The sequence below is a fragment of the Hylobates moloch genome, unplaced genomic scaffold, assembly GCF_009828535.3.
Source record: "Hylobates moloch isolate HMO894 unplaced genomic scaffold, HMol_V3 SCAFFOLD_3, whole genome shotgun sequence".
Taxonomy (NCBI): domain Eukaryota; kingdom Metazoa; phylum Chordata; class Mammalia; order Primates; family Hylobatidae; genus Hylobates; species Hylobates moloch.
In genome coordinates this window covers 143,729,294-143,755,058 of record NW_026652278.1, presented here as the reverse complement: position 1 = coordinate 143,755,058, position 25,765 = coordinate 143,729,294, and the positions used below count along the sequence as shown (strand labels likewise).

Sequence of the window (25,765 nt, the reverse complement as noted above, 5' to 3'; positions counted from 1 at the left end):
GACTTGACTTTGCACCTTCAGGGGAGCAGTCTCCTGGGTTCCCTTTTTAGTCCACTTGCTGGGCCCGTGGGCACCCCACTTTTGGACCTGTGATAAATGTATGTTTGCTTGTGTGGTAGCCTTTCTTCCTATTAAAGTTTGATAGTTTGGAATAGGGCAAGCACCCAGGCTTCCCTAGAGCATAAGGCACTGAATCAAGTTCATCTTCCTCAGGATCAGCATTCTAGTCTCTTTCCAAATGAAATTAGGCATCTTTCACATTTCTTTCTAACAAGCCTTTTGCTCTCTATTTCTAGCCCTATTTTTGAGGAAGATACACCCTCTGTTATGGAAATTGAAATGGAAGAGCTTGATAAATGGATGAACAGCATGAATAGAAATGGTATGTGGTAACCTAAAGTTGTTTTTTTTTCTTTCCTCTCTAGTAACAGAAGGCTGCAACAGCTTTATAAATAGCTCAATAAATCCTGGAGCGAGACAGAGCCCAATCCCACATTAGATCTGGTACATGCAGATAATAAACTTGGTCTGACAATACTTAAATATTCAGCTTAATTGGTGCCACTTGTTTTTATTTCTGTACAAGTTGTTGAAATGGTCTTTTTGAAGAAGAAAATGGTATTTTATTCAAGAAAGGAAATCTCTGAGGCCAAATGATCTGGAAAAAGTTAGCATCTGGCATTATCTTATACATTACAGAATTTAAAGATCTATAATTTTAAACTGACTATGGATATAAAACTTTATCAAATGTAGTATCCATAGATCTGTGCTGTTCAGCATAATAGACAATCACCAAATGTGGCTATTTAAATTTAAATTAATTAAAACTAAAATTAAAAAATATTGAGTGTTTAGTAGCCAATGGCTACTAAGTGGACAGAGTAACGTAGAATATTTCTATCACTTTAGAAGGCTCTATTGGACATTGCTCATGTAGACGGTGATATACATACCCCATATAACAATTTCCAATTGATATCTGGCAGTAATGGAAGTATATGTTCCTTACTTTTTAGTAAATCAATAATGGCACTTTAAAATGATGACAGCTGCTTTTTCTTTTTTAAATTCCCTTTAAAAATTAATTATTTTTACTACTTAGATTAAATTAATAAAACCCAGCATTATCATATCATTTGTATTTTTTACCATTTATCTTAAAAAAATACCCTAGGGTCTGTCAAATTCAACACTCTACAGTAGAGTTAGAAAATTCAGAGACTGGTTATAAGAATTACTACTGCCAGGCCAGGCACGGTGGCTCACGCCTATAATCCCAGCATTTTCAGAGGCCGAGGCGGGTGGATCACCTGAGGTCAGGAGTTCAAACCCAGCCTGGCCAACATGGTGAAACTCCAGCTCTACTGAAAATACAAAATTATCAGGGTGTGGTGGCACATGTCTGTACTCCCAGCTACTAGAGACGCTGAGGCAGGAGAATAGCTTGAACCCAGGTGGTGGAGTTTGCAGTGAGCCAAGATGGTGCCACTGCACTCCAGCCTGGGCGACAGAGCGAGACTCCATCTCAAAAAAAAAAAAAAAAAAAAAAAAAAGAATGATTACTACCAGAGGCTTATCAAGATGTGATTTCAAAAAAGAGTCACTCAGCTAACTTGTACAATTTCTAACAGTTTTTCATATTGAGGAAAGAAGGACTCTGTAAAGCCATTCTATTTGAGGATGGGGCAGGTCACTGAGATAGTCCTTCAGGAATCTCATTTTGTTGTTTTTCAGTTGCTAAAAGTAATATGCATACATAGTAGAATTTGGAAAATGCAAAAAAAAAAAAAGGTAGAAGAAAAAAATTCACCACAGAAAGGCAATCTCTTCTTACTATGTTGTTGTATTACGTTTTGTGCCAGAGATTGTGTGAAATATAAAATCATGATTCTGTCATACTCACTAAAACCAGAAAACTGGAAAAGGCATTTCTATTTGACAACTAAAGCTGAGTTATTTTGACACATAGGTGATAGAATCAAAGAATTTTTTTGCCCTTAAAAATAACGAGTGGTGTAATAGAAAAGAACTCATGACCGTAGGAAGATCGGCTGTTTTCCCACTTTACCCAATTCTTTTCTACCATGCGATCTGATGGAAATCATTCTGCAGACACACTGGAACCTCAGGCGAAGCCATCTTATTCCAGTGTCTATCCTGAGACGTGCAGATTCTAGCTTTTGGAGCACTGGGGTGCTACAGGGACAGAATAACCAAGCAGTGATGAATTGTGTCCTTTCCAGGGTCAGAGGCACGTTGAAGTTTTGTATCTGTGTTATTAGTGCTTTTGCCATTTCGAGAGCCTTGACATCATTAATCTTTTCACCACTATCACTCCTTGAGGAGGCCATTTTTGTGAAAGTAACCAGACAGATCAGAGAACTATGGTATTCAACTGTATCAGGTTTGTGGATAGAAAATACAATTTCAGTAACTAACAATGAGTTTGCTTTTATTCTGTCCTAGCTAACTTTGAATGTTTACCTACCTTGAAGGAAGAGAAGGAATCAAATCACAATCCAAGGTACTTCTTATTTCTACCACAGATTATATGTATATGGCAGGGAGGGATTGGGAACCAGGGTGGAACACTTTTTGCTTGCCTTCTCCGTGCCTATAAGTCGTATGAGATCATTTACATGGGTGGATATGTGCATAGTGTGGAGAAGAGGAAGTGTGTTATAGAAAATAGAAGGCTACAAAGTAAATATCCTAGGACTCTTTATCTTTAGAAATAAATGAGTATTGACATTTCCTTGCCCTTCTAAAGAGACACTGTTGCTTCAGCTTCTGTTTTAGTCATAAAACTTTCCAATTATGACAAACTGTAGGTTTGTTTACCTTGGATAAATAGATGTTTGGTAAGGAAAACAGATGGAGGCGACAGTCTTAAAGTGGGTAACTGTAAACTAGGAGTGAGAAAATAAATGGGAATTTTTAAAAAATGTTCCATTTTACCACTAGGTGGCTCTGCTTGATAGAAAAATTTTAGTGCTTTGGGGTTTGGGTGTATAGTTTAGCATTCCACAATCTCATTTAAATTATATTATCTTTTGTGAGGATAGAAATGACCACGTTTGGGGTGTTTTGATTAGAGAACTGTTTTGTCAGGACATGGGAAGTGTTCTAAGGAAAAAGGATTGATGGTTCAGAAGGTTGGGGACTGGCTCTGCAGAGCTCTGCTGTGACCTTGGAGGTACTGAGTTGTTGGCAGCAATCACTCATGGACACCCAGAGAGAAGAGAACTTGAGCCTACGCCTGAGATATCACACTTGTGTTGGAATAAATGGAATAAACCTTCAGGCAGGATAAATCCTCTCCCTCCATGTTCACCAGAAGTCTGGTGCCAGTCATTCACTTGTCACCGGGCAATCCCCGAAGCCTGAGCATCGCGCGGGAATACTGATTATTAGGCAGTGGTTGGGGCAGTCAGATGTTTATCTTCGGACCCTTTTTCTGCGTCTCCCCCCTAAACTTTACTTAAGAATTCACCATCCCAAATCTCTCCTCACATCACACCACCACAGTCTTACTCAGACAAACCTCAGCTCTGATGCCAAAGTCTATAGCTATTGTAGATTTAGGTCAATATCACCACCCTAGGCATTTTCATGTTAAGATTATTGCCAGTTCGGGAAGGATTCTATCCTATTTAAAAGAGATTCCAGGTCATGCCTGGTGGCGCTTGCCTGTAGTCCTAGTTACTTGAGAGGCTGAGGTGAGAGGATTGCTTGAGCCCAGGATTTCAGGATTGTAGTGAGCTATGATTGTACCACTGCATTCCAGCCTGGGCAACAAGCAAGAGCAAGACCCTGTCTCTAAAAGAAAGGGGGGGAGAGAGAGAGAGGGAGACAGAGAGAGAGAGAGAGAGACAGACAGAGAGAGACACTGATTAACAAGCAGGTAGAAGAAAACAAAATGCCAGGGGGAATATTACAAAGGAATATTTTCTCCATGTTTTGACCTTACCTGGAAATATGTAACTATATATGTCTGGTACAGGGCTCAAATTGCTACTAAAACTCCATAAATATCTTAAGTATCTTATTACTCTATCACTGATGAGCACCCTCAATGATGCTGAAAATCACCCTCAGTGGTTTTTACATTCCTGCCTTTCGCTCTTTGAAATTGTTGGCAACATGGAAGAAGCTTAACATTACAGAATTGTATGGCAGTGAAAACTCCTTAAAAATCAGATTTTTGGCCAGGCAATGTGGCTTATGCCTGTAATTCCAGCACTTTGGGAGGCTGAGGCAGGCAGACCACCTAAGGCCAGGAGTTCGAGACCAGCCTGGCCAACATGGTGAAAGCCCGTCTCTACTAAAAATACAAAAATTAGCCAGGTGTGGTGGCAGGTGCCTATAATCCCAGCTACTCAGGAGGCCGAGGCAGGAGAATCCCTTCAACCCGGGAGGCGGAGGTTGCAGTAAACACTGATCACACCATTGCACTCCAGCCTGGGCAACAAAAGTGAAACTCTGTTTCAAAAAATAAAAAAAGTCAGATTTTTTAAATAATGAGAAAATGAGTCAGAGCCTTAACATAGTTAAATTATTGTTTCAAAAGGGAATGTCTACATTTCTCTGTGGGTCCAGAGCTGTGTGGCATTCACAGGATGGCTGTCAGGCCTTCACTTTATGCCCTCTCAGTGATGCCAGCACCAGCATTCGAGAATGAAGAATGGCAAGTCCCAGATCTTTGTACCACTAGGCACTTTCTGATTACTTCAAAAGTTATTATGCTATTGCAAAGTTAATTTTTTATTCACTAAAAATCTAAGAAAAGTACATCGGATTTAGAACAAAGCCCAACACAAACTAAGTTCTTAATAAGCACTGGTTATTGCTAGTATAATTATTGGGAAGTTAAAACTGATATACAGAAACTCACTGCCTTTCTACTAAGACCCAGCTCACTGGATTAAAAAAAAACAAACTCACTTCCTTCATCCTAAGCCAGTATCCTAAGACCCAGACACATCAATATTGGTGGGCGAAGAATTATTTTTGTTCCTGTATTCTCTAGTGGTTTCTTTCTGGACCTACCAGTCCTGGGAAATCAGGAATTTGTTTGATCTACTATGAGACTTTCAGTTCTCCTTAATTACTGGCATAGGCCCATTAATGTTGGTGATTTCAGAATAGTTCACTTATCACTCTGGAGTTTTTTGGTGTTTTGTTGTTTTGTGTAGAGACAGAGTCTCATTCTGTTGTCTAGGCTGGAGTGCAGTGGTGTGATCATGGCTCACTGCAGCCTCAACCTCCTGGGCCTAAGTGATTCTCCCAACTTAGCCTCCCGAGTAGTTGGGACCACAGGTTTGTCCACCATGCCTGGCTAATTTTACTTTACTTTATTGGGGTGACAGGGTCTCCTTATGTTGCCCAGACTGCTTTCAAACTTTTGGGCTCAAGCAATTCTTCTGCTGCCTTGGCCTCCCAAAGTGTTGGGATGACAGGAGTGAGCTACCGTGCCTCACCTAGTCTGAAGTTTTTAAAAGGATATTAACACCTTATAACTTGGATAATCTTTCTTTTCTGTCATAATTTTATTTACATTTCTTTTTCCTATCCTAATGTTTTAATTACATGGATAATCCATAAAATGTTCACTTTGAGTGTCTACCCTGGGACAAAAATAAGATTTCTTTTTTCTCTAAAAGCTTGTGAATTGTTATGGATACAGGTGGAAAGTGCATTAGTGGGTCATTGGACTTAGAATCAGAAGACTCATTTTCAGACCTAATTTGAATGCTTGTTTGTTCTTTAGACTAAAACAAGTCACTTTAGCTCTCTGAGTTTTAATTTCTTCATCTTGAAAAATGGAAATAAGAACATCTGTCCTTCTAGTTTCACAGGATGATGTAAGAGAATGAAACTACCTAGCTAGGTTTTATTTTTATTTTTTTTTTGAGACGGAGTTTCACTCTTGTTGCCCATGCTGGAGTGCAATGGTGCAATCTTGGCTCACTGCAGCCTCTGCCTCCTGGGTTCAAGCAGTTCTCCTGCCTCAGCCTCCCAAGTAGCTGGGATTACAGGTGCCCACCACCATGCCCGGCTAATTTTGTATTTTTAATAGAGACGGGGTTTCACCACATTGGTCAGGCTGATCTTGAACTCCTGACCTCAGGTGATCCACCCACCTCAGCCTCCCAAAGCGCTGGGATTACAGGCATGAGACACTGCACCTGGCAGTAGCTAAGTTTGAAAGCACCATGAAAGTGAAACTAATTATTCTTATGCAGGGGCAATAGTTCTTCCCCCTCCCACACTGGGATTTTAAAAGATTATTTTTAGGGCAGTTTTAGGTTTACAGCAAAATTGAGCAGAAAGTACAGAGTTCCCATATACCCTCTGCCCTCACACATGCACAGCCTCCCCCATTATCAACGTCCCCCATCAGAGTTCTACATTTGTGGCAATCAATCAACCTACATTTACACACCATTATCACCCAAAGTTTTCCATTGGCTTTTACCTTGTGCATGATTCTTCCTCTGCTGTTGAAGTAGTATACAGGTGAATTTAATGCTTCAGAAAGTATGTAACAGTCATTAAAAATTGAATTTAGTGGAAAACACACTTCTCCTTTCTCCTGATAAAGACTTCTGGAATTCATTTACAGGGTTCCACTTTCCTTGATGCTAGAAAGACATCTCTGACATAGAACCTCTGTTATCTATTAAGTCCATAGAACTTACATCCACCATGCTTCTGGGAAAAGGGAGTCAATCTGATAACCATCCTACACTGAATATACCACATTGTGTGCAAAGACTTCAACGCTTCAACCTTGTCTTGTTAGGGTCTATAATCTCAGGGCTTTCATTCAGAACTTTATCCTTGTCTCATTGGCCAGTCCTTGTTCATTACTTTTCTCTGTCTTCATTGAATGGATATTCTTCCCGAGCTATGGAATCGAAAAGACAGCACAGGATTTTAATAAGGACTAGAGATGTACAAAATACTGTGGGAAGTGGACACTATGGTTTTCATGTTTTAAAGAAATCAACAGGAAAAGCAACAAAGGAATCATGGTGGAGGGGAGTGTTGCATATTCTTATTTTCCATCTTAACATCTTTTCTGTGATTCATACCTGCTATGTGCCTGGTGCTGCACAGGGGCATAGTGCCAGTGGGAGGAGGGTGCTAGGAGGGGTCTGCCCTCAAGTTGAAGAGAATTTCATCCCTGATCTCGTTAAGCATTGCCAACACATGGTAACCACAGAAAACAGATCCTTTTGGTTGGTTTTATTATTGTTTTAACTTCTGTGTAGAAAACACACTCCCTTATTGCCTAACCCCACCCTCACAACACCCTCCCAAATGCCACTAGATAGTGGTGCAAACAAGAAAAAGTCCCTTTTATCATGACTCTTCCAATCTAGCCGCCTCTTCCTTCTTCTGGAGGCATTTGTAGTTAGACGGTTTCCTGAAAGCTTGCTGTTTCTGTCTCTGCAATCTCAGATGAATAACCACAGACAAGGAATCGCAAATATTAGCCAAATGCCTGTCTTCTTTCCTCTTATATCTCTTGACCACAGGGATGATTTTACATTGAGCAACAACATAGGGAAAGATTAGGGAAAGAATTAGATTTGGTTCTGCTCAAGTGGATTTATAATTTTGAAAATACAGTAATAATTACAACGATAGTAAGACATTTACATCACATTTTCTATATGCTAGTGCCTGAGAAATTAACTAAGAGAGAGTGGCAGTATATCTATTCTTATGATAATTCTACTGCTTATTCTATAGTTTATGTTTCTGAGCTCAATGTCATTATAAAAATGGGTCGCTTCACTATTTTTCAGGAAAAATTTAGGTTAGTTTAATAAAGAATTTTGTGGATTTCTTCCTGTTTCATCCCTTTTCTTTGTCATTTTTTGAGAAAGTATAATTTTTGATGTAGGTCTTCAAAAGACATTTATTGAGCACTTAATATGTGCCTGACACTGTCTACATCATGTCAAAACAACCAGTTAAAAATAAAATAATTTGAGTAAACTTAGAACTCAGAGAGGTTAAGTGGCTTGTTCAAGTTCACATGGCGGGTTCGTAGCTGATAAAGCTGAATCTGGAGAAAATTTTCTTTTAAAAGTGTATTTTCATTCTCTTTTATTATCTTGTTAAAATAAGAGATATTTCATAAATTAAAAGACAAATTATAGATTAGAAAAAGAAGAATACTCAGCAGCAAGAAAGCCAGCCACCATGAGGCTAATACAGGAAAGTACTCAGTGAATGGTGTGTCTGTCACTCAGCACAGTCCTTGACAACACTTAACCGTTAATTGCAAGAAAACAGCAGTTTTGTGTGAGGTTTTTTTGGCCTGTCTGCTCAATTAAATCTTTGTGACCGCTTCTAATTTTTCTCTTTGTGCGGAGGCTTCTTTCCTCTTTTCTTCTTTAGTCCCTCAAAGTTATTTAAAAGTATATAGATTCTTCTTGACTGACAGTGGGGTTAGGTCCTGAGAGACACATTGTAAGTAAAAAAATCATCATAAGTCAAAAATGCGCGATATTTTCAAATTATAATGTTTATCCAGAGATAGCCCCATCGTAAGTCAAGGAGTGTGGTGAATACATATCAATTTTGCTCCATTGTAAAGTCAAAATTGTAAGTTAAGCATTGTAAGTTGGGGATCATCTGTAATTCAAGTATTAAGTGTCGGATTCTCTCAAATCTGAGCTTGATATTATGAGGGATACAAACTAACAGTTTATAATCCTGCAGGATGATAACCTCAAATAATATTATTAAAACGCAGATGCACGCGCGCACGTGTGTGTGTGCATGTATGTGCTGGATGAGGGAAGATGTACTTACTTTTCAAAACCACAGCATTGCTTGAATAGTGGCCCAGATTATATCTACAACGTTGGCATGATCTATGTGCATGACTAGGCTTGCCTCTGATGTTAGCCAGATGCATTACCTCAATCGTTCCACCTGAGACCAGGCCTCTTGCAGGAAGGAGCAAGGACATTCTATTGAAGAGAAAGGGAGCCTGATCTAATTGTTATGTGACTTTGTGCTGAACCGAACTCTGCACTCCCCCCAAAAATGAGTTGGCATCGTAACACAAGAAAGGTTTAACATAGGTTTATTGCCATCTTTGGAGACAGTACATGGGCTGTGGTCATAAAGAGGGATTGTTACAAGATAGACTGGTCAGGAGAACAAAGATGACTTATCTAATCTTGACTGCAACAAAGGGGCAATTATGAAACAAGGTATTACAGTTGCATCAGTCCTTATTTAACTGGTAGCATGCCTATTACGTGCCTTCTTAAAGGAAACAATGCAATGATGCTTTTTAATCAATTAAATTTGGTTTTATTTGTCAGCCTGTTACTATACAGGCTTTTGGGAAAGGTGTTCCACATTCTTTTATTTATTTATTTATTTATTTATTTATTTATTTATTTATTTATTTGAGATAGGGTCTCACTCTCTTGCCCAGACTAGAGTGCAGTGGTGTGATCTCAGCTCACTACAGCCTCAACCTTCCCAGTCTCAGGCAACCCTCCCACCTCAGCCACCCAAACATAAGGTATAAGGTTGGTGCAAAAGTAATTGCGGTTTTTACCATTACTTTTAATAGCTGGGATTACTGACACGAGCCACCATGCCCAGCTAATTTTTGAATTTTTTGTAGAGACAGTGTCTCACTATGTTCCCCAGGCTGGTCTCGCACTCATGAGCTCAAGTGGTCCTTGAGGCTCAAGCACCCTGACCTCCCAAGTTGCTAGGATTACAGGCATGAGCCACCACACTTGGCCCACATTCTTAAAATATCTGTCTAGCATTCCTAGAAAAATTGCTCGCTAATGTTACCAGCATAGTTAAGTTACCAAAACTGCTTTCAAACTAAAGGTTTGAAAAGGGATCACTTATTTGATTTGTTGCAATTCTGTGACAGTTTGCTAAGATCTTTTTAACAGAGAACTCCAGGATTTTTCAGAATTAAAAATGTCTAGGTTTATTTGATGATTCCACAGAGAGAATAAGTAGCCAAAAAGACAGGAGGAAACATATCTAACTAAATAAAGGAATGAGCATTTGGGAGAGAATGCCTCCAGGCTCAACTGGTGGGCCAGGTCCCAACTTGCTGATTTACCAACACGCCTGATGTCCATCCCAGCACCAGTAAGAGTTGCTACACTCTGGGAGTGGCCTGATGTCCCACAAGTGAGGCAGCTAGTACACTGTGTAGCAGTGCTTGTCAATTGCTCATGGTCCACAGAGCTGTGGCAGTGGGCACCATAGCTTGAGCTTCTTTTCCTCTTTGGTGCTTTAAGTTTAACAAGTTCTTGTTGATTGACAGTGTCTCACACTGAGCCTTCGAAATGCTTCTCCTTAGAAATTTAAAGTTTGTTTTGGAAGATGGTTACTAAAAGCCTTTGGATATTTCAAACAATATTCATGCTAGTGTTTTACCAACAAACACTGGCTACTTATGTAAAACCTGCAAAATAAGGATTACTAACATTCATTCATGTGTCTGTGTGTCAGGCCTGGAGTATGGCATTTCACCTGCATTTTCTCATTTATTATTTATAAAACAATAAAGCTCATGGTATAGTTATGTATGTTTTGCAGGTGAGATGAGATGAGAACACTCCGGCTAAGAAAGGTTAATTTGCCCAATGTCACATAGCAAGAAAGTGAACCCTAATTCAGACTCAGGCCAACTGACCCAGGGCTCTTATCTACTATGCTAAAAAAGCCACTCATTAGCACACACCAACATTGGTAATATCATAAAAACAGCACAAACATAAACTACCCAGGGATAAACTTAACTGAAAAAATGCAGGGGATAATATAAAATGTTCAGATTTTTATTGTGGCACATAAAAGACTTGAACGAATGGAGAGGTATACTGTGTTCCTGATGAAAGACTCAACAGTGTAAAAATGGTCATCTTAAATTCAACCCAGTCATCTTAAAAATCCCTATGCACATTTCATCTGGAAGAATAACTGTGCAAATAGCCAGGACAATTCTAAAAGAAGGAAAAAGTGAAATTGTAAGATGGAATAAGGGTGGGGAGTTCACAGGGAGCGTGTCATGCTTGATCAACAATTAAAACAGTGTACACTTGGAACCAAATTAGAATTAACATTTCATAGCAAGCGGATTATTTAATAAATAGTCTTGGGACAACTGACTAATCTTTGGGGGGGAAATTTAGAGCTCAACCTCATGCTTTATACTAAAATATACTCCAGGTGAGTTTGAGTGTTAAGAAAGAAAAAAATCCAGAAAAAATATAGAAAAATATTATATAGCTTTAAGGAGGGAACTAGTTTGAAAGCATGACACACAAGTCAGAAATCATATTTGAAAAGGATAGATTTGGTTGGGCACAGTGGCTCACGCCTATAATCCCAGCACTTTGGGAGGCCGACACGGGTGGATCATGAGGTCAGGAGATCGAGACCATCCTGGCTAACACAGTGAAACCCCGCCTCTACTAAAAAATACAAAAAAATTAGTCAATCGTGGTGGCAGGTGCCTGTAGTCTCAGCTACTAGGGAGGCTGAGGCAGGAGAATGGCATGAACCCGGGAGGCAGAGCTTGCAGTGAGCCGAGATAGCACCACTGCACTCCAGCCTGGGCAACAGAGCAAGACTCTGTCTCAAAGAAAAGAAAAGGATAGATTTAACTACATTAAAAACTTAACGTTCTTGTACTTCAAAAAACACAATACGCTGGCTGGCCATGGTGGCTCACACCTGTAATCCCAGCACTTTGAGAGGCTGAGGTGGGTGGATTGCTTGAGCCCAGGAGTTCGAGACCAGCCTAGACAACATGGCATGACCCTGTCTCCACAAAAGTTAGCTAGGTGTGGTGGCACACAACTGTAGTCCCAGCTACTGGGGCAGTGGGGGAAGCAGAGATGAGGTGGTAGGATTGCTTGAGCCCAGGAGGTCGAGGCTGCAGTGAGCTAAGATCTTGCCACTACACTCCAGCCTGGGTGACACGGCAAGATCCTATCTAAAAATATAATAATAATTGTTCCACTTTAAATATGGGCAGAGACTATTAATAAGCAATTCAGCAAAGGAAGAAATTAAAATTACCAACTAAGCTTTGCAAAAAGTTTATTCTTTGTAGTAATAAAAAAGTAACAGTAAATATGATACCATTTTCACCTATTGGACTCACACAAAAAAAGAAAATAATAATATTCAATGTTGGAGAAGACGTGGGGAAAAGGATATTTCCCTAAAAAGTAGTGTTGGAAGAATGTAAATTGTAAAAATTTCTAGGAAAGGGGGATAATGTGACAATGGGCCATTAAAGCTTTAAAATTGTATAAACTTTGACCTAACAATTCCTTTTTTAGAGATATATGCAAAGGTAACTATTGGAAGTTTCCAAAGATGTAGCAAGGTTTATAATAAATAAAAATTAAAAATTTGAAGTAGCCTAAATGTTTAACAATAAGGGATTGGCTAAAAAAAGTTTTTGATTTAGTGCGACAATAGAAAGCTATGTATACACTAAAAAGATGTTGTATATTTATTAGCAGAGACAGATGTTTACATGTGAATGAGAGTGAGAAAAGCAGATTACAGAACAACATATAAAATATGATCCCATTTTGTACAAAAAGGATATATATCATTATCACAGAAAAATCTTTGGGAGAATAAATACCAAAATGTTAATGTAGTGAGATTATTGGTATTTTTGTTTTGCTTATTTGTATTTTCTATTTTTTAACCAATGAATATGGATGAATTTTATAATAATTAACTTTAAAAATCACTTCTATTATAACAGCTGGACAAAGATTAATGTTGTGGACAAAAGAGAGCTTTGCCTTTGTTGTTCAGCTATGTATTATACTCTGCTTCAAGTGGCTGAAATTTCAAGATAAGGTCAGAAAGGAAAACATGCAATTCAGAGAGTTATGTTCTATACAGATAGACTCCTGAATCTTTCAAATATTCTCTCACTACCACCCAATTTCTAAGAAATTAAACCTCCTTGGCCAATTTAAAAGTTATTCAGGGTGACATAAGTGAAAGGGGTTGTCATATCTACTCTTCAGATGAAACATTTCTAAATTTTCAACCAGGCTTTTCATTTGAAATACATTTTGATATGGTTTGTCCTTTTTTTTTTTTTTTTTTTTTGAGACAGGGTGTCTCTCTTACCCAGGCGGGAGTGCAGTGGCACAATCACAGCTCACTACAGCCTCGAATGGTAGGGCTCCAGCAATCCCCCACCTCAGCCTCCTGAGTAACTGGGACTACAGGTGTGCACCACCACACTTGGCTAATGTTTAATTTTTGTAGAGATGAGGTCTCACTGTATTGCCCAGGCTGGTCTCAAACTCCTGGACTCCAGCAATCCTCCTGCCTCAGCCTCCCAAAGAGCTGGGATGACAGGTGTGAGCCACCACGCCCACCCTAGTTTGTCCTTTTGTTCACTTCCCTGCCTCAGATAAAATTCTGTCCTCCCCCTCCTTTCCCATTGTTCTTCCCTCCTTATGATAGCTTCTGCCTCTGTCTTCACAACATGAACGAACACCACACACAAACATATACACAATGTCTCCTGCCCTTTCATGGGTAGATCCATCCATTATCTATCTACTTATCTACCTATTTATCTATCTATCTATCTATCTATCTATCTATCTATCTATCTATCTATTTATCTATCTATCTATATGTGTCTCAGTTGCTCCGAAGTCCTTTTAGAAACACATGGAGTTTCACTGAGTAGGAGAACACTGAAGTAGGAGTCAGAAGAATATCACCTATTGCAGACTATCCACACCTATGAGCGAGGGAGATACCAGATCTGTTGATCGTTATCATTCATGCACTCCCTTGGAAGCAGAGGTCACTTCAAATAGAGGCCTGCTAGGATGTGAGTGAAGGGAATACAGAACTAAAAAGAGAAGCGTGAGGAAGGGAAGTGCCACCTGTTTTCCAGGAGACTTGGTGGAGCTGTGGGCCCACCAGGAAAAAGCTGTAGAGCCAGATACTTGGCAAAGACAGCCAAGTTAGAAGCAAAAGACCAAATTAGCCAACAGTGTGGTCATGTTCAAATACCGTATTCATCATTTATGTCGGCTCACACCCCAGGATGCCTGATGTTTGAATTCTAAATGACACTGAGAAGGCCCCTCCAGCTCCTTCGTAGGTATGAACAAAATGGGCTATTGAAGACATGCCAGGACCACAAACTCTTGAGAGAAAACAGCATGTGGAAAATTTGTTTCAGAAAAAGGCAATTTAGCATGTATTCATAGAGAATGGAATTAGATTTATTAAACGGGGAACCCCCAACTCCATCTGGTTCTCTCTGCATCAGCACTGGGGAGGGCTATGAGGAGAAAGAGCTAGGGATTATTTTTTGGCTTTCATGGATTTCTTCCTCAGGGATCAAATATAAAATTCAGACTGACCTTCGTTTCAGAAATTGTAAGCTGGACACCATTGGCTTCCTGATGGTTTGTGATCTCTTCAGTCACCTCCACAATGGAGTGACCAGCTCTCTTTAGCTTCTTAGAAATATATATTACTGTTGGCCGGGCGCGGTGGCTCACACCTGTAATCCCAGCACTTTGGGAGGCCAAGGCAGGCAGATCACGAGGTCAGGAGATCGAGACCATCCTGGCTGACACAGTGAAACCCCGCCTCTACTAAAAAAAAAAAAAAAAAAACTACAAAAAATTAGCCAGGAGTGGTGGCGGGCATCTGTAGTCCCAGCTACTCAGGAGGCTGAGGCAGGAGAATGACCTGAACCCAGAAGGCGGAGCTTGCAGTGGACCGAGATCGTGCTACTGCACTGCAGCCTGGGTGACAGAGCCAGACTCCATCTCAAAAAAAAAAAAAACAAAACAAAAAAGAAAGAAATATATTACTGTTTTTGTGTGTGTGTGTGTGTGTCTCTGTGTGTGTGTGTGTTTTTTGTTTTTTTTTTATAGTGACAATGAATCCTAAACCTGAATGGCGCTCATGTTTTCCAAGAGAAGCAGCCCTTGAGGGAGTCCGCTGAGGCTGCCAACAGAGGATGAAGAGGATACAAATTTAATTAATTTCAAATCAACATAGACACAAGAACCTTTTGCTGTTTCTTCCAACGCCCACTCTTCCTAATGATGGCATCACTTGCACTTGGAAGAATGTGCAATTGAGAAGTACTAGGAAAAGGCCTGGCTGCCATCCATGGCTGCCTCTGAGGATGGAGAAGGAGGCGGGTGATGTGCTCACTTCTGATCAACACGCGTTGCCTCCTCTCAGCCAACTTCTAGCTCACTGCACTCACTCCGGTCGTGATAAATGTTCATCACCTTTCTGTTTCATTCCTTAGGGCCTAAATCAGGAAGCTGTTTTATCGATGGTTTCCTTTTGGGTCACTAACCAGCTTTGGGTAATTTCCTCTGATTATTCAAGTCTTCGGACAGGTAAACTACATTCAGCAGGAACTTTTCTCAAGGAGTGTTATGTCATGGAAAAGACACCAAACACAGCAAGTATTTTAATGAATACACCATCCCAGGGGGTCAGTAAGCTCTGCCTGCCAAGAAGACACAGTGAGAGGGGTCCACAGTCCTGATGAGATGGTGTTTGGTAACTTGTAGACCCTGACATGGCCAGGTCTGGTCACCCTTAAGAACTTCTCAGAGAAACTAGGAATGTTCAGTGAAAGAACTAATGTTCTCCTCAGCCAAAATTCCCTTGCTTGTCAGCATTTCTGCAAAGCTCACACTTGTTTCACCATACCTCCCTTGGATGTGACATGTGGGTAGGAAGTATGTGCAGGTGGGAGTCATCTGTCAGCCTTCTATGTTTCAGAGATCCTGAAGGTGGTTTGAAACAAACAGAAGAGGAGCAGGAAATATCCGTGCCTGTGGCAGATCTCACTCATCATGCATAGCATTCTCTCCTGCCAAGCTGGGACAAGCCTCATGTCCTAACACAGCGCAACAGGAGGTCTCTGTCAGTCCATCAGAGATGACATTCTATGTGATATTTTTGACATCCTTGTGCTAAAAGCAACGGCACAAAATGGAAAAGGGCCTATTGACCACACCTACTCCAATAAAATCGATCTCCATTTATTCCTTAATTCTCTAAATCTGACCCCTTTAAAGCAATCTAGCAAATTGAGAGTCCTCATGAGGCTCTCCTTGGATACCTGATATTTTATTTCAAGAAAGAGACAAAGAAAATTTTATTTATTTTACTACCCACATATAAACCGAAGGGAGATGGGACTACCCAAACATCTGCTGCTCAATTTTGTGTCTTGTGCTTGAAAGTCTGCCCTAATGCATAACAAAAACTACTTGTCTCCTACCTTTTGGGATCCCTTTAACAAGTATTTGCCTTCTGAACTACGTGGATAATTTCAAAGGCAGAGTTCCAGACCAGAGAGGTCTTTCCACACAATGAAAGCTATAACTAGCTGGTTGTGTTTAACCACTGCTATCACGCTATCCTAGGACTGCATAGAGCTTTGACAAAAGACAGACTTCATGGTACACAACTTCAACAGATTTGTCTGTCATATTCTCACCAGCACATCTGAATGAGGCTTTGTGTTTTCCTTGCTCTCTTGCATGTTCCTTTTCAACTCATGGCCCACAGTAACTCTCAGATATTTATGCCAAAATTGCATACAATTGTTTTCTGAATCATAATTTGTCTATTTTTCTGCCTATGTGTGCTACTTTCAGTTTGTTTCTCATCAACATTTTGACTCTCAGAAGAGCCTCCATTTGCCTCTTTCTCTCTTTAGGTATCTGAGATCTTTGAATACTTGGGCCTTTACATTTGATCCAACCCTATCAAATAATGAACTTTTAGAAGTTCAGAGAAGTATCTGGGTCCTAGAACTTCATGTTGATGAAGTCATATTATATAATATGATAAAAATATTCTCATGCAGTATTTTAAATAATTTCAAATTCTAGAAGAAGCAAATTTCAGCGACATGTCATTGAGTTTTTATTTGGTAAAGCTATAATTGTGCAGTGTACAAAGCACTTTTTAAAAAGATAGTTTATACTGTCAAGGTATATGAAGTTAGTATACAGCCAGAACAGTCAAGCCTCAATTCTTGTACCTTGTATCTTTTTATTACTGTTTAATCAATAGATATCATATATTTATGACAGTTTCAAGAATTGTTTTTAAACCCAAACTTAATTTTATGTTTCAGACTATTGTTAGAAAAACAAAACGAAAAACAAAAAAACCCTCACTAATTTGCCCTAATTTGATAGCCAATCAGAACAAAATCTGACTTTAGAATATTTAAAAGATATGTAAATTTGATTGCATTTTTGTACATTTTAATCAAACTAGGTTAACAACAACATAGCCTAGTCAAACTTCTCAGGAAACTTGTTTTAATAAATATGTAAAAATACCCATTCGTGACTCTTGACCCAATGGTGTGACTGCTCCCTCTGGGAAGGGCTTTGTTACCCAATGCAAGACCATGGCCTGGATCCACCTTGATGTAGGTGGCTCCTGGGTAACCCACATCAAGCAAGTGTGATAAAGATGAGTAAAACTGGTCTTGGGAAAACAATTTCATAGTTTTTTTTTGTCCCAGTTATGCTATATAATACAGGAGAACCAAAAGCGGTTAAATTATTTTATTTTTTAGAGACAGGGTCTCTGTGTTGCCCAGGCTGGTTTCAAACTCCTGGGCTCAAGCAATCCTCCTGTCTCAGCCTCCCAAAGTGCTGGGATTACAGGCATAAGCCACTGAGCCCGACCAGCTGTAAAATTATTATATTCATTTTCACTATGTGCTACTTCTCACCTGACTTTTTTTTTGAGATGGAGTCTCGCTCTGTCACCCAGGCTGGAGTGCAGTGTCACAGTCTCGGCTCACTGCAACCTCCGCCTCCCAGGTTCAAGCAATTCTCTTGCCTCAGCCTCCCGAGTAGCTGAGATTACAAGCCTGTGCCACTATGCCCAGCTAATTTTTGTAATTTTAGTAGAGAGCGGTTTTCACCATGTGGGCTGGGCTGGTCTCAAACTCCTGACCTCAAGTGATCCACCAGCCTCGGCCTCCCAAAGTGCTGGACTACACTTGTGAGCCACTGCGTCTGGCCACACCCTGACTTTCATTGTAATCTCTGGATGTTTTATGTAACATATCTGGGAAATAGGGCTTATGGCAGAATTGGCCCACGTGGTGCAGGGCTTCCAAGTTCCAAGTCTCATTTTTAGTAAGTCTTCCTCCATTCCAACCCCTGGATCCACCACTTCCAACAGCCTGGATCCACCTTGATATTGACAGCCAGGCAGATGCTTCTGCTGATCACTGCAGCTCTAGCAATGGAAATGGATGTGTTAAGAAAATACTTGTGTATTCTTTTATTTTGGTTGTTTAAACTATTAATTCACACCATGTTTGAAAAAAGGCCTTATGTTGACTAAAGAAAACATAGGCTTTAGTTTCAGCTTCTGTCAGAATTAGTACCAATTCTGAATCTGGTGGAGTGATAAGACATGGTTTCATGCTGGGAAGACACTGCTGAAATCCTCCTTGTGGGAGAACATGGACATTTTATACTGAATTAAATTAACACATGTGACTTTTCACATTCAGAGACATTCAGGATGAATTCTGGGGTTTCCATTTAATAGCTATAACAGGCAGTCCAGAACAACTTCACATATAGCAGCATTTCTGCTATGTGACAATGACCAAAAGAGTTCCTGTATATTAGTGTCGAGTGGAATTTGTCAAATTGCAGAACCCAGACAACCAATTACCTGAATTATTATTATTATTTGTTTTTAGCAACTCTTTGGCTTTATCTTGATACTGTCTTGTCTGCCACCAAAGTTTTATTTCCTTCTTAGTCCTCTTGGGGATTGTTTTTGGGTCTTTTTTTTTAAATTTTTCTTTTTTGAGACCGGGTCTCACGCTGATGCCCAGGCTGGAGTGCAGTGGTGTGATTATGGCTCACTGCAGCCTCAACTTCCCAGGCTCAGGTGATTCTATTACCTCAGCCTCCCAAGTAGCTGGGACTACTGGCGTGCACTACTAGGACTGGCTAATTTTTTGTATGTTTTGTACAGATGGGGTTTCACCATGTTGCTCAGACTGGTCTTGAACTTCTAGGTTCAAACAATCCTCCCACTTCAGCCTCCAAAAGTGCTGGGATTACAGGCATGAGCCACCATAACCGGCTGGAATTATTTGTACCTGGACCTGGTGTTTTGTTTTTTTGACCTACTACCTTTTCTAAATAACATATCATGTTCCTGAGATAGCAGTACATACAATTATGTAAAATAGAGCTTTATATGAACTCTGTACATCCTCTAAGCTCTTTTTGAATGATATTTTTAGACGTTTCTAAACCAAAGTGCTTAAGATAACATGAAGACATTAATTTCATGAAGACTGTACAAGTTTAGAAGTACAATGTAGACCTGTTTAAGACAAAGGTGGATGGGCTTTGGGTTTTTTTTTACAATTGGACTTCAGGTACAGAAGGCTTGGGTAATGGTACTCCTCAGTTCATATCACCTTATCGTTAGCCTTTAGTATTTTGTAAATAAGTAACTGGACTTTTATGAAAAGCATATTCTTAACAGTTTTCCGTTTCCTTTTTTTTTTTAAGGTAGGGTCTTGCTCTGTTGCCCTGGCTGGAGTGCAGTGGCACAATCTTGGCTCACTGCAACCTCCACCTCCCAGGCTCAGGCGATCCTTCTGCCTCAGCCCCCCGAATAGCTGGGATTATAGGCGTGCACCACCACATGAACAGCTAATTTTTGTATTTTTAGTACAGACAGGGTTTCACCATGTTGGCCAAGCTAGTCTCGAACTCCTAGGCTCAAGTGATCTGCCCACCTTGGCCTCCCAACATGTTGGGATTACAGGCATGAGCCACCATGCCCAGCCAGTTTTCATTTCTTTGGTCTGCATGTAAAGGACTAAAGGAATGATATGTAGCTACTACACTGCAGCAAACAACATTTTTCCAGCGTAAAAATCAGTGGAGAGTAAGCATTGTATTACTCTGACTTCGATGAAACACCTCAAATTATAAATAATGCCAGGAATATGTGAAAACTCCACATGTTTAATAAATGCCAGCTTTCAGAAAAAGCAGAGATTATAGGTATTCAACAAGTTAAAAAATAATCTGGTAGATAAGTAATAGTTTAACACGTGTATCTTGTATTTAAAGTTAACTGAAAATTATGTTAAAAAAAAACCACTGTGTTTGACTTTCTTTTGTTTTACAAGAGATGCAGAGTATCTGCTGAGAACGTCAGTTAGATCATCAGATGTCATATTTACCACGTAGCTTTTGTCCCAGCAGCATATAAATTCTACCTTGTAAGCCTCATTTTAGAAATGGTCCCAGCCAGGCATGGTGGCTCACTTCCCAACACTTTGGGAGTCCAAGGCTGGTGGATTGCCTGAGCTCAGGAGTTCGAGACCAGCCTGGCCAATATGGTGAAACTCCATCTTTACAAAAATGCAAAAATTAGCCAGGTGTGGTGGTACACACCTGTAATCCCACCTACTCGGGGGGCTGAGGCACAAGAACCACTTGAACCCAGGAGGCGGCAGTTGCAGTGAGCCAAGATTGTGCCACTGCACTGCATCCTGGGTGACAGAGCAAGATTCTGTCTCAAAGAAAAGAAAAAGAAATGGTCCCATTGCTATGGATTAGAACTAATTTGTAAAACTATCAGAATTTTAAGACTGATTAGAGGTTTTAGGTGTTTTTCTCCTACTTTGCATACTGAGAATAATATGTATAGTATTTTTCCAATATGATTTACGATTTTTTAAATGTCAGTATACATATATGTATATAAATTATTCTCAACTCCATTTTTTTAAAAATAAAATAAGTACATGTTTGCTAAATTGCTCATTTGGCAGTGATAGATTGAAAAACATTTATAAATTTAAAAATAAAGCACTATAAGATATGAGGAATGAATAGTTTCTACATGAATTTCTATGTAATTAATGAATATCAATATTTAGAATAAAAGTGTACTTGAGGGTAAGATATTTGTTTACTAACATGTTTTATTTACTAAGAGTAGAGGTGAATTGTGCATCTTTCTAAGGAAAAGTTCTTTTAATTTCTGTGTCTATGAAAAAGAATTTTTACCTTCATAATTGCACTCTTTTGATCCATATAATTCTTAAATGAAACAATACCAATTCAAAAAGGGACCTGCTTTGTATAAAATTGTCTAACCTAAAAATTAAGTAGACTTTCTGCATATCTAAAATATATCATTATATATTCTTGTCTTTATTCTTCTTTACAAAACGTTTTTAAATGAAGGAATGAAATGTTAATTGTTCATGAGAATATGACTTTTAAAAATATTTCTAGTAGGCCAGGCATGGTGGCTCACACCTGTAATCCCAGCACTTTGGGAGGCTGAAGCAGGTGGATCACCTGAAGTCAGGAGTTCGAGACCAGTCTGACCAATATGGTGAAACCCTGTCTCTACTAAAAATACAAAAATTAGCCAGGCGTGGTGGCAGTTGCCTGTAATCCTAGCTACTCGGGAGGCTGAGACAGGAGAATTGCTTGAACCTGGGAGGCGGAGGTTGCGGTGAGTGCCAAGATTGAGCCACTACACTGCAGGCTGGGTGACAGAGTGAAACTCCGTCTCAAAAAAAAGAAAAAATTCTAGTAAAAATGGAAAAATCCACAAGAAAACCTTCTCTTTTTTCCTGATTACTCACTTTTCTTCATGTCTTTAATTTTAACATCATCTCACACCTTGATATTAGAAGAGAGCAAGGCTGAACGGCAGATTCATAAGATGTAGATAACATGAAGACTTCCTTGAATAAGGATTTATTCTTTCAGCTCACAGAGACCAGTTAGTATTATTGACAAACAACAGGCAGGAAGATTTCTCCTAAAAGTCTCAACTAAAGTTAAACCTGGTCCATTACGGCATCAATCTACCCCTAGAAACTGATGCAGAGTCTATTTCCTCCCTGTTTTAACTAGAACTTAGCCAGACTGGAGACAGCATGGACCCAAAGAGCATGCAGTCCCACAGTTTGGGAAAGGATGCATCTTGACTAGCATTCATCATGTGGATCAGTTAGGAATTAAGTTCCTGATTTAAGGTGAGCTGGTATGGCCACTCCCTGGTCATCTAGGACACGAGTTCCTTCTAACTCTTCCCCACCTTCATTAGTACAGGGCTTCTTTCCTGTGTTGCCACGTGATCTATGGTTGTAACTCCAGCATGATATTCACAATAAGGAAAGAGAGGGAAGCAGCACAAGAGTGAGCCTCCCAAGTAGGTCAGCCACTTTTAAAGAGCTTTCCTGCCAGCCCAGTGAAGCAACTCTGCTTACATCTCATTGGCCAATCTCTGCAAGGCAGCAGGGAACAGTCGTCTCTATGGTTGGTACATTATCACTTCCAACAATAAGGGATTCTGTCTCACAAAGTGGTGGAAGAATATTAGGTATCTGAAGAGGTAGCCACCCTGGCCAGAAGGTGCTAAACACTAAACATACATCATCTCATTTAAATCCTAATAATTACTTATGAGGTAGGTTTAGAGAACTTATACCTTGTTCCATGTCTCTCCAACTCCAAAGCACAAGTTTTTAATCACTGCACTGCACTGCCTCCCCAATAATTAGCCATAGGAAAGTCTTTTAAAAGGCATCACTTGGCGGGGTGCGGTGGCTCACGCCTGTAATCCCAGCACTTTGGGAGGCTGATGCAGGTGGATCACCTGAGGTCAGGAGCTCGAGACCAGCCTGGCCAACATGGTGAAAGCCCGTCTCTACTAAAAATACAAAAATTAGCCAGGCATCATGGCACGCACCTGTAATCCCAGCTACTCAGGAGGCTGAGGCAGGAGAATCACTTGAACATGGGAGGCACAGGTTGCAGTGAGCCGAGATCACACCATTGTACTCCAGCCTTGTCTAAAAAAAAAAAGGCTTCAGTCATTGTCAAGGATGCCTCAAGGTGAGCATAGCCTGAGATAAGAAGTAACAGAGGCTGCAGGCTGAGATAAGAAGGAACGGAGGCAGTGAAGGCAGGACCCTAGGCCCAGAAGCAATGGTCTATCACCCTGAGAAAAAAGCCAGGGCTTAGAATAGGGGTGATAAGTAAAAAGCCTGGTTTTAAAATCTAAGTACTGGTAAAGGTTTGGTCACCAGGTGAAAAAATAAAATTCCCACTTACTAGAGCTGACATAAACAGCGTATGATCCTCTTTAAGGTTGCAGTGGAGAGGCATGTCCAGGGACTCTCAAGTTAGAGACAGGTGTGTTTAGTGCTAGAACTGGAAAGACATTCAAGCAGACTGGCATGTTGCCTCTTCACAGCCATAGTCGTGCTGGCTTGCAGTATACTGCAGCCTAGAATGTACATAGGACTGTGGAGAACAGCAAAATCAGCATTGCTTGGGATTCAGCCTGAGCTCAAGTGGCCCACCCCTGGAGGCATCCAGTGTTCATACTTCCCAAGAGAGAAAACCTGATTGGATGGGTGTTTCAGTGGTCTATTGCTGCTTAAACACCTCAAAACTTAGCAGCTTAAAAAAACAACACTCATTTATTTTTCACACGAATCTGCAATTTGCACAAGGCTCAGTGCAAATGGTTCAACTCTCTCTCCCATGGCATTGGCTGGGCAGTTCAACTGGATCTGGGGGTCCCACTTTCAGATGACTCACTTACATGGCTGGCAAGTTTGTGCTGGCTGTCAGATAGGAGTCCAGCCATCCTGTGGTCCAGGGCCCTTGGCTGTTACCATGTGGGCCTTTCCATAGACTGCTTGCGCTTCTTCACAGCATGGCAGCTGAGTTCCAAGAGCAAGTGTCCCAGGAGAGCAAAGTAGAAATGCGTGGCATTTTTATAATCTAGACTCAGAAATCACATCACAACACTTCTGCCGTACATTATTGTTTGAGACAGTTACAAAGTCTACCTAGGTTCAAGGTGAAAAGGACATAAACCCCACCTGTCTTTGGAGGCATGTCAAAGCCACATTATGAGAAGAGCAAGTGGGCTAAGGGATTTGTTGCAGGCAGCGTTGGAAAATGTGATCTGCCCAAATTGGTGTGTCTTCATGCAATATCGAGGAAATATATTAGGTAGTTTCATGTCAAGGAACATTGTGGATATTTGACCTCCCTGAATCCAGTGCCTATATGCTCTTTGGCTTGGACACAGACCCCTGGTCCAGTAGTCTGTAGTAGGTGGTAGAACTAGTTTTACCAACTACATGAGTCATGAGCCATGGGACTGAATGGGTTGTAGGTGGATCAGACACGTAGAAATGTATGACTACTCTCAAAGCATGAGGTTAAAATGGGAGCAGATTAGACTGAGCACCTTGAGGATAGGGATCAGTCTTACTCATCTCTGTATCCGGAAAAGTGCTTGGCACTACTGCATGCTCAATAATAATGGAAAAACCAATTATTTAATGAGCTGGGAGTTACATATCATCTTTCCTTAAGTACCGAATCAGTCTTTATCATCAGTAAGTACAGAACTCAAATATGGTATTGTTCATCTTCCATCACCATTTTCTCCCAAGTTTCCTGGTTTAATTGCATTTTCCTCACTTTCCATCTAATGGATCCTGATGTCATTCTTTCTCTTTATTTCATATTGTCCTATTGTGTGTATTGTACTGTATTTTTAGCTACATTAAATCCAACATGGAAGGAAGCAGAGAACGATCATAACTGAACTAACAAGCAAGTGGAGGTGGAGAGAAAGTGGCCCCAATTTGGAAGGTGAAGGAAAACTGGGGATGGAGCATTAAAATGCTCGAAGCGGCTCTTTCCAACCTAGATCTGAGCTTCTCTTCTTTGCCCTCTGGAGGGTCCACAGAGAAAGGAAGTACAAGTTTTATTAAGAAAAAGAGGAAAGCATCTGTTTTAGGTGATAATACAAGCCTAAGAGAAGGATTGTTTCTTCTCTGGGCAGGAAGACAGATTCACAAAATAAGAGGCACTGTAAATCCTTTCTGAGATGTTCCCCAGCACCTCCGAATGTCACTGAGATCAACTAAGCCAGTTAAATGGGCTAAGACCCACTTACCTCTTAACTCCATGAAATCCATGCAAAAATACCTCCATCTTGTTACAAGTGCCAACTGATTGCTTTTTACCTGGCACGAAGGTGCCTTTCCGTTCATAACCCACCCTGTCCCATTCCTAAGGGACCCCATCCTTCCTCTTGGCTTGTACTCTCAGACTCTCTGCCTTCCGGCAACTGAGATGAAGATTCTGAGGAAGCAGCCACATGAATTCACGTCAGGATCAGTGTTCCAGGGGCGTCCAGAGCATGAGCAAGAGAAGCAGGGTTGGAGGGTGTGGGTTAAACAGGAAAAACTAAGATTAGTTGTTAAAACCAAAGGGGCAGGGGAGGGGTCAAAATCTGGAATATAAATTAGAGGTGACAGGGAAACAGAGGCAGACTGGAAAGGGGCAGGAATGAGGTGAGGAGAGGCGGTTTCCACAACAGAGCTGAGCTATGCAGTCTGCCTTTATTGGCCGCTGGCTGCACAGTGAACAGGGGTCAGTGTGGCCTGAGAGTGCAAGGCTGGGAAGGACACTAGACAGCCAATACCTTCTTTTTGTCAGCATCGCCCAGTTTCCCTGTTAGGCTAGAAAGCCCAGTTCCAGAGAAACAGTGTGAATCACAGACCCTAAACTTGCACCCATGCTCCCACGGCATCAGGGCACACACGCTGACTTCCACAAGAGCCGCGCAA

General features: G+C 40.5%; 1 protein-coding gene across 1 annotated transcript in view; it reads left to right on the top strand.

Annotated features, from left to right (window-relative positions):
* Positions 1–24,837, top strand: part of TMEM154 (transmembrane protein 154) — a 62,003-nt gene extending 37,166 nt beyond the window's left edge. Inside the window, exons 5-7 of the mRNA XM_032148337.2 lie at positions 297–382; positions 2,470–2,527; positions 14,967–24,837. Of these exons, the coding sequence (XP_032004228.1) occupies positions 297–382; positions 2,470–2,527; positions 14,967–14,982 (160 nt within the window). The 3' untranslated portion in view covers positions 14,983–24,837. The remainder of the gene's footprint in view (positions 1–296; positions 383–2,469; positions 2,528–14,966) is intronic.
* Positions 24,838–25,765: the final 928 nt, after the last annotated feature.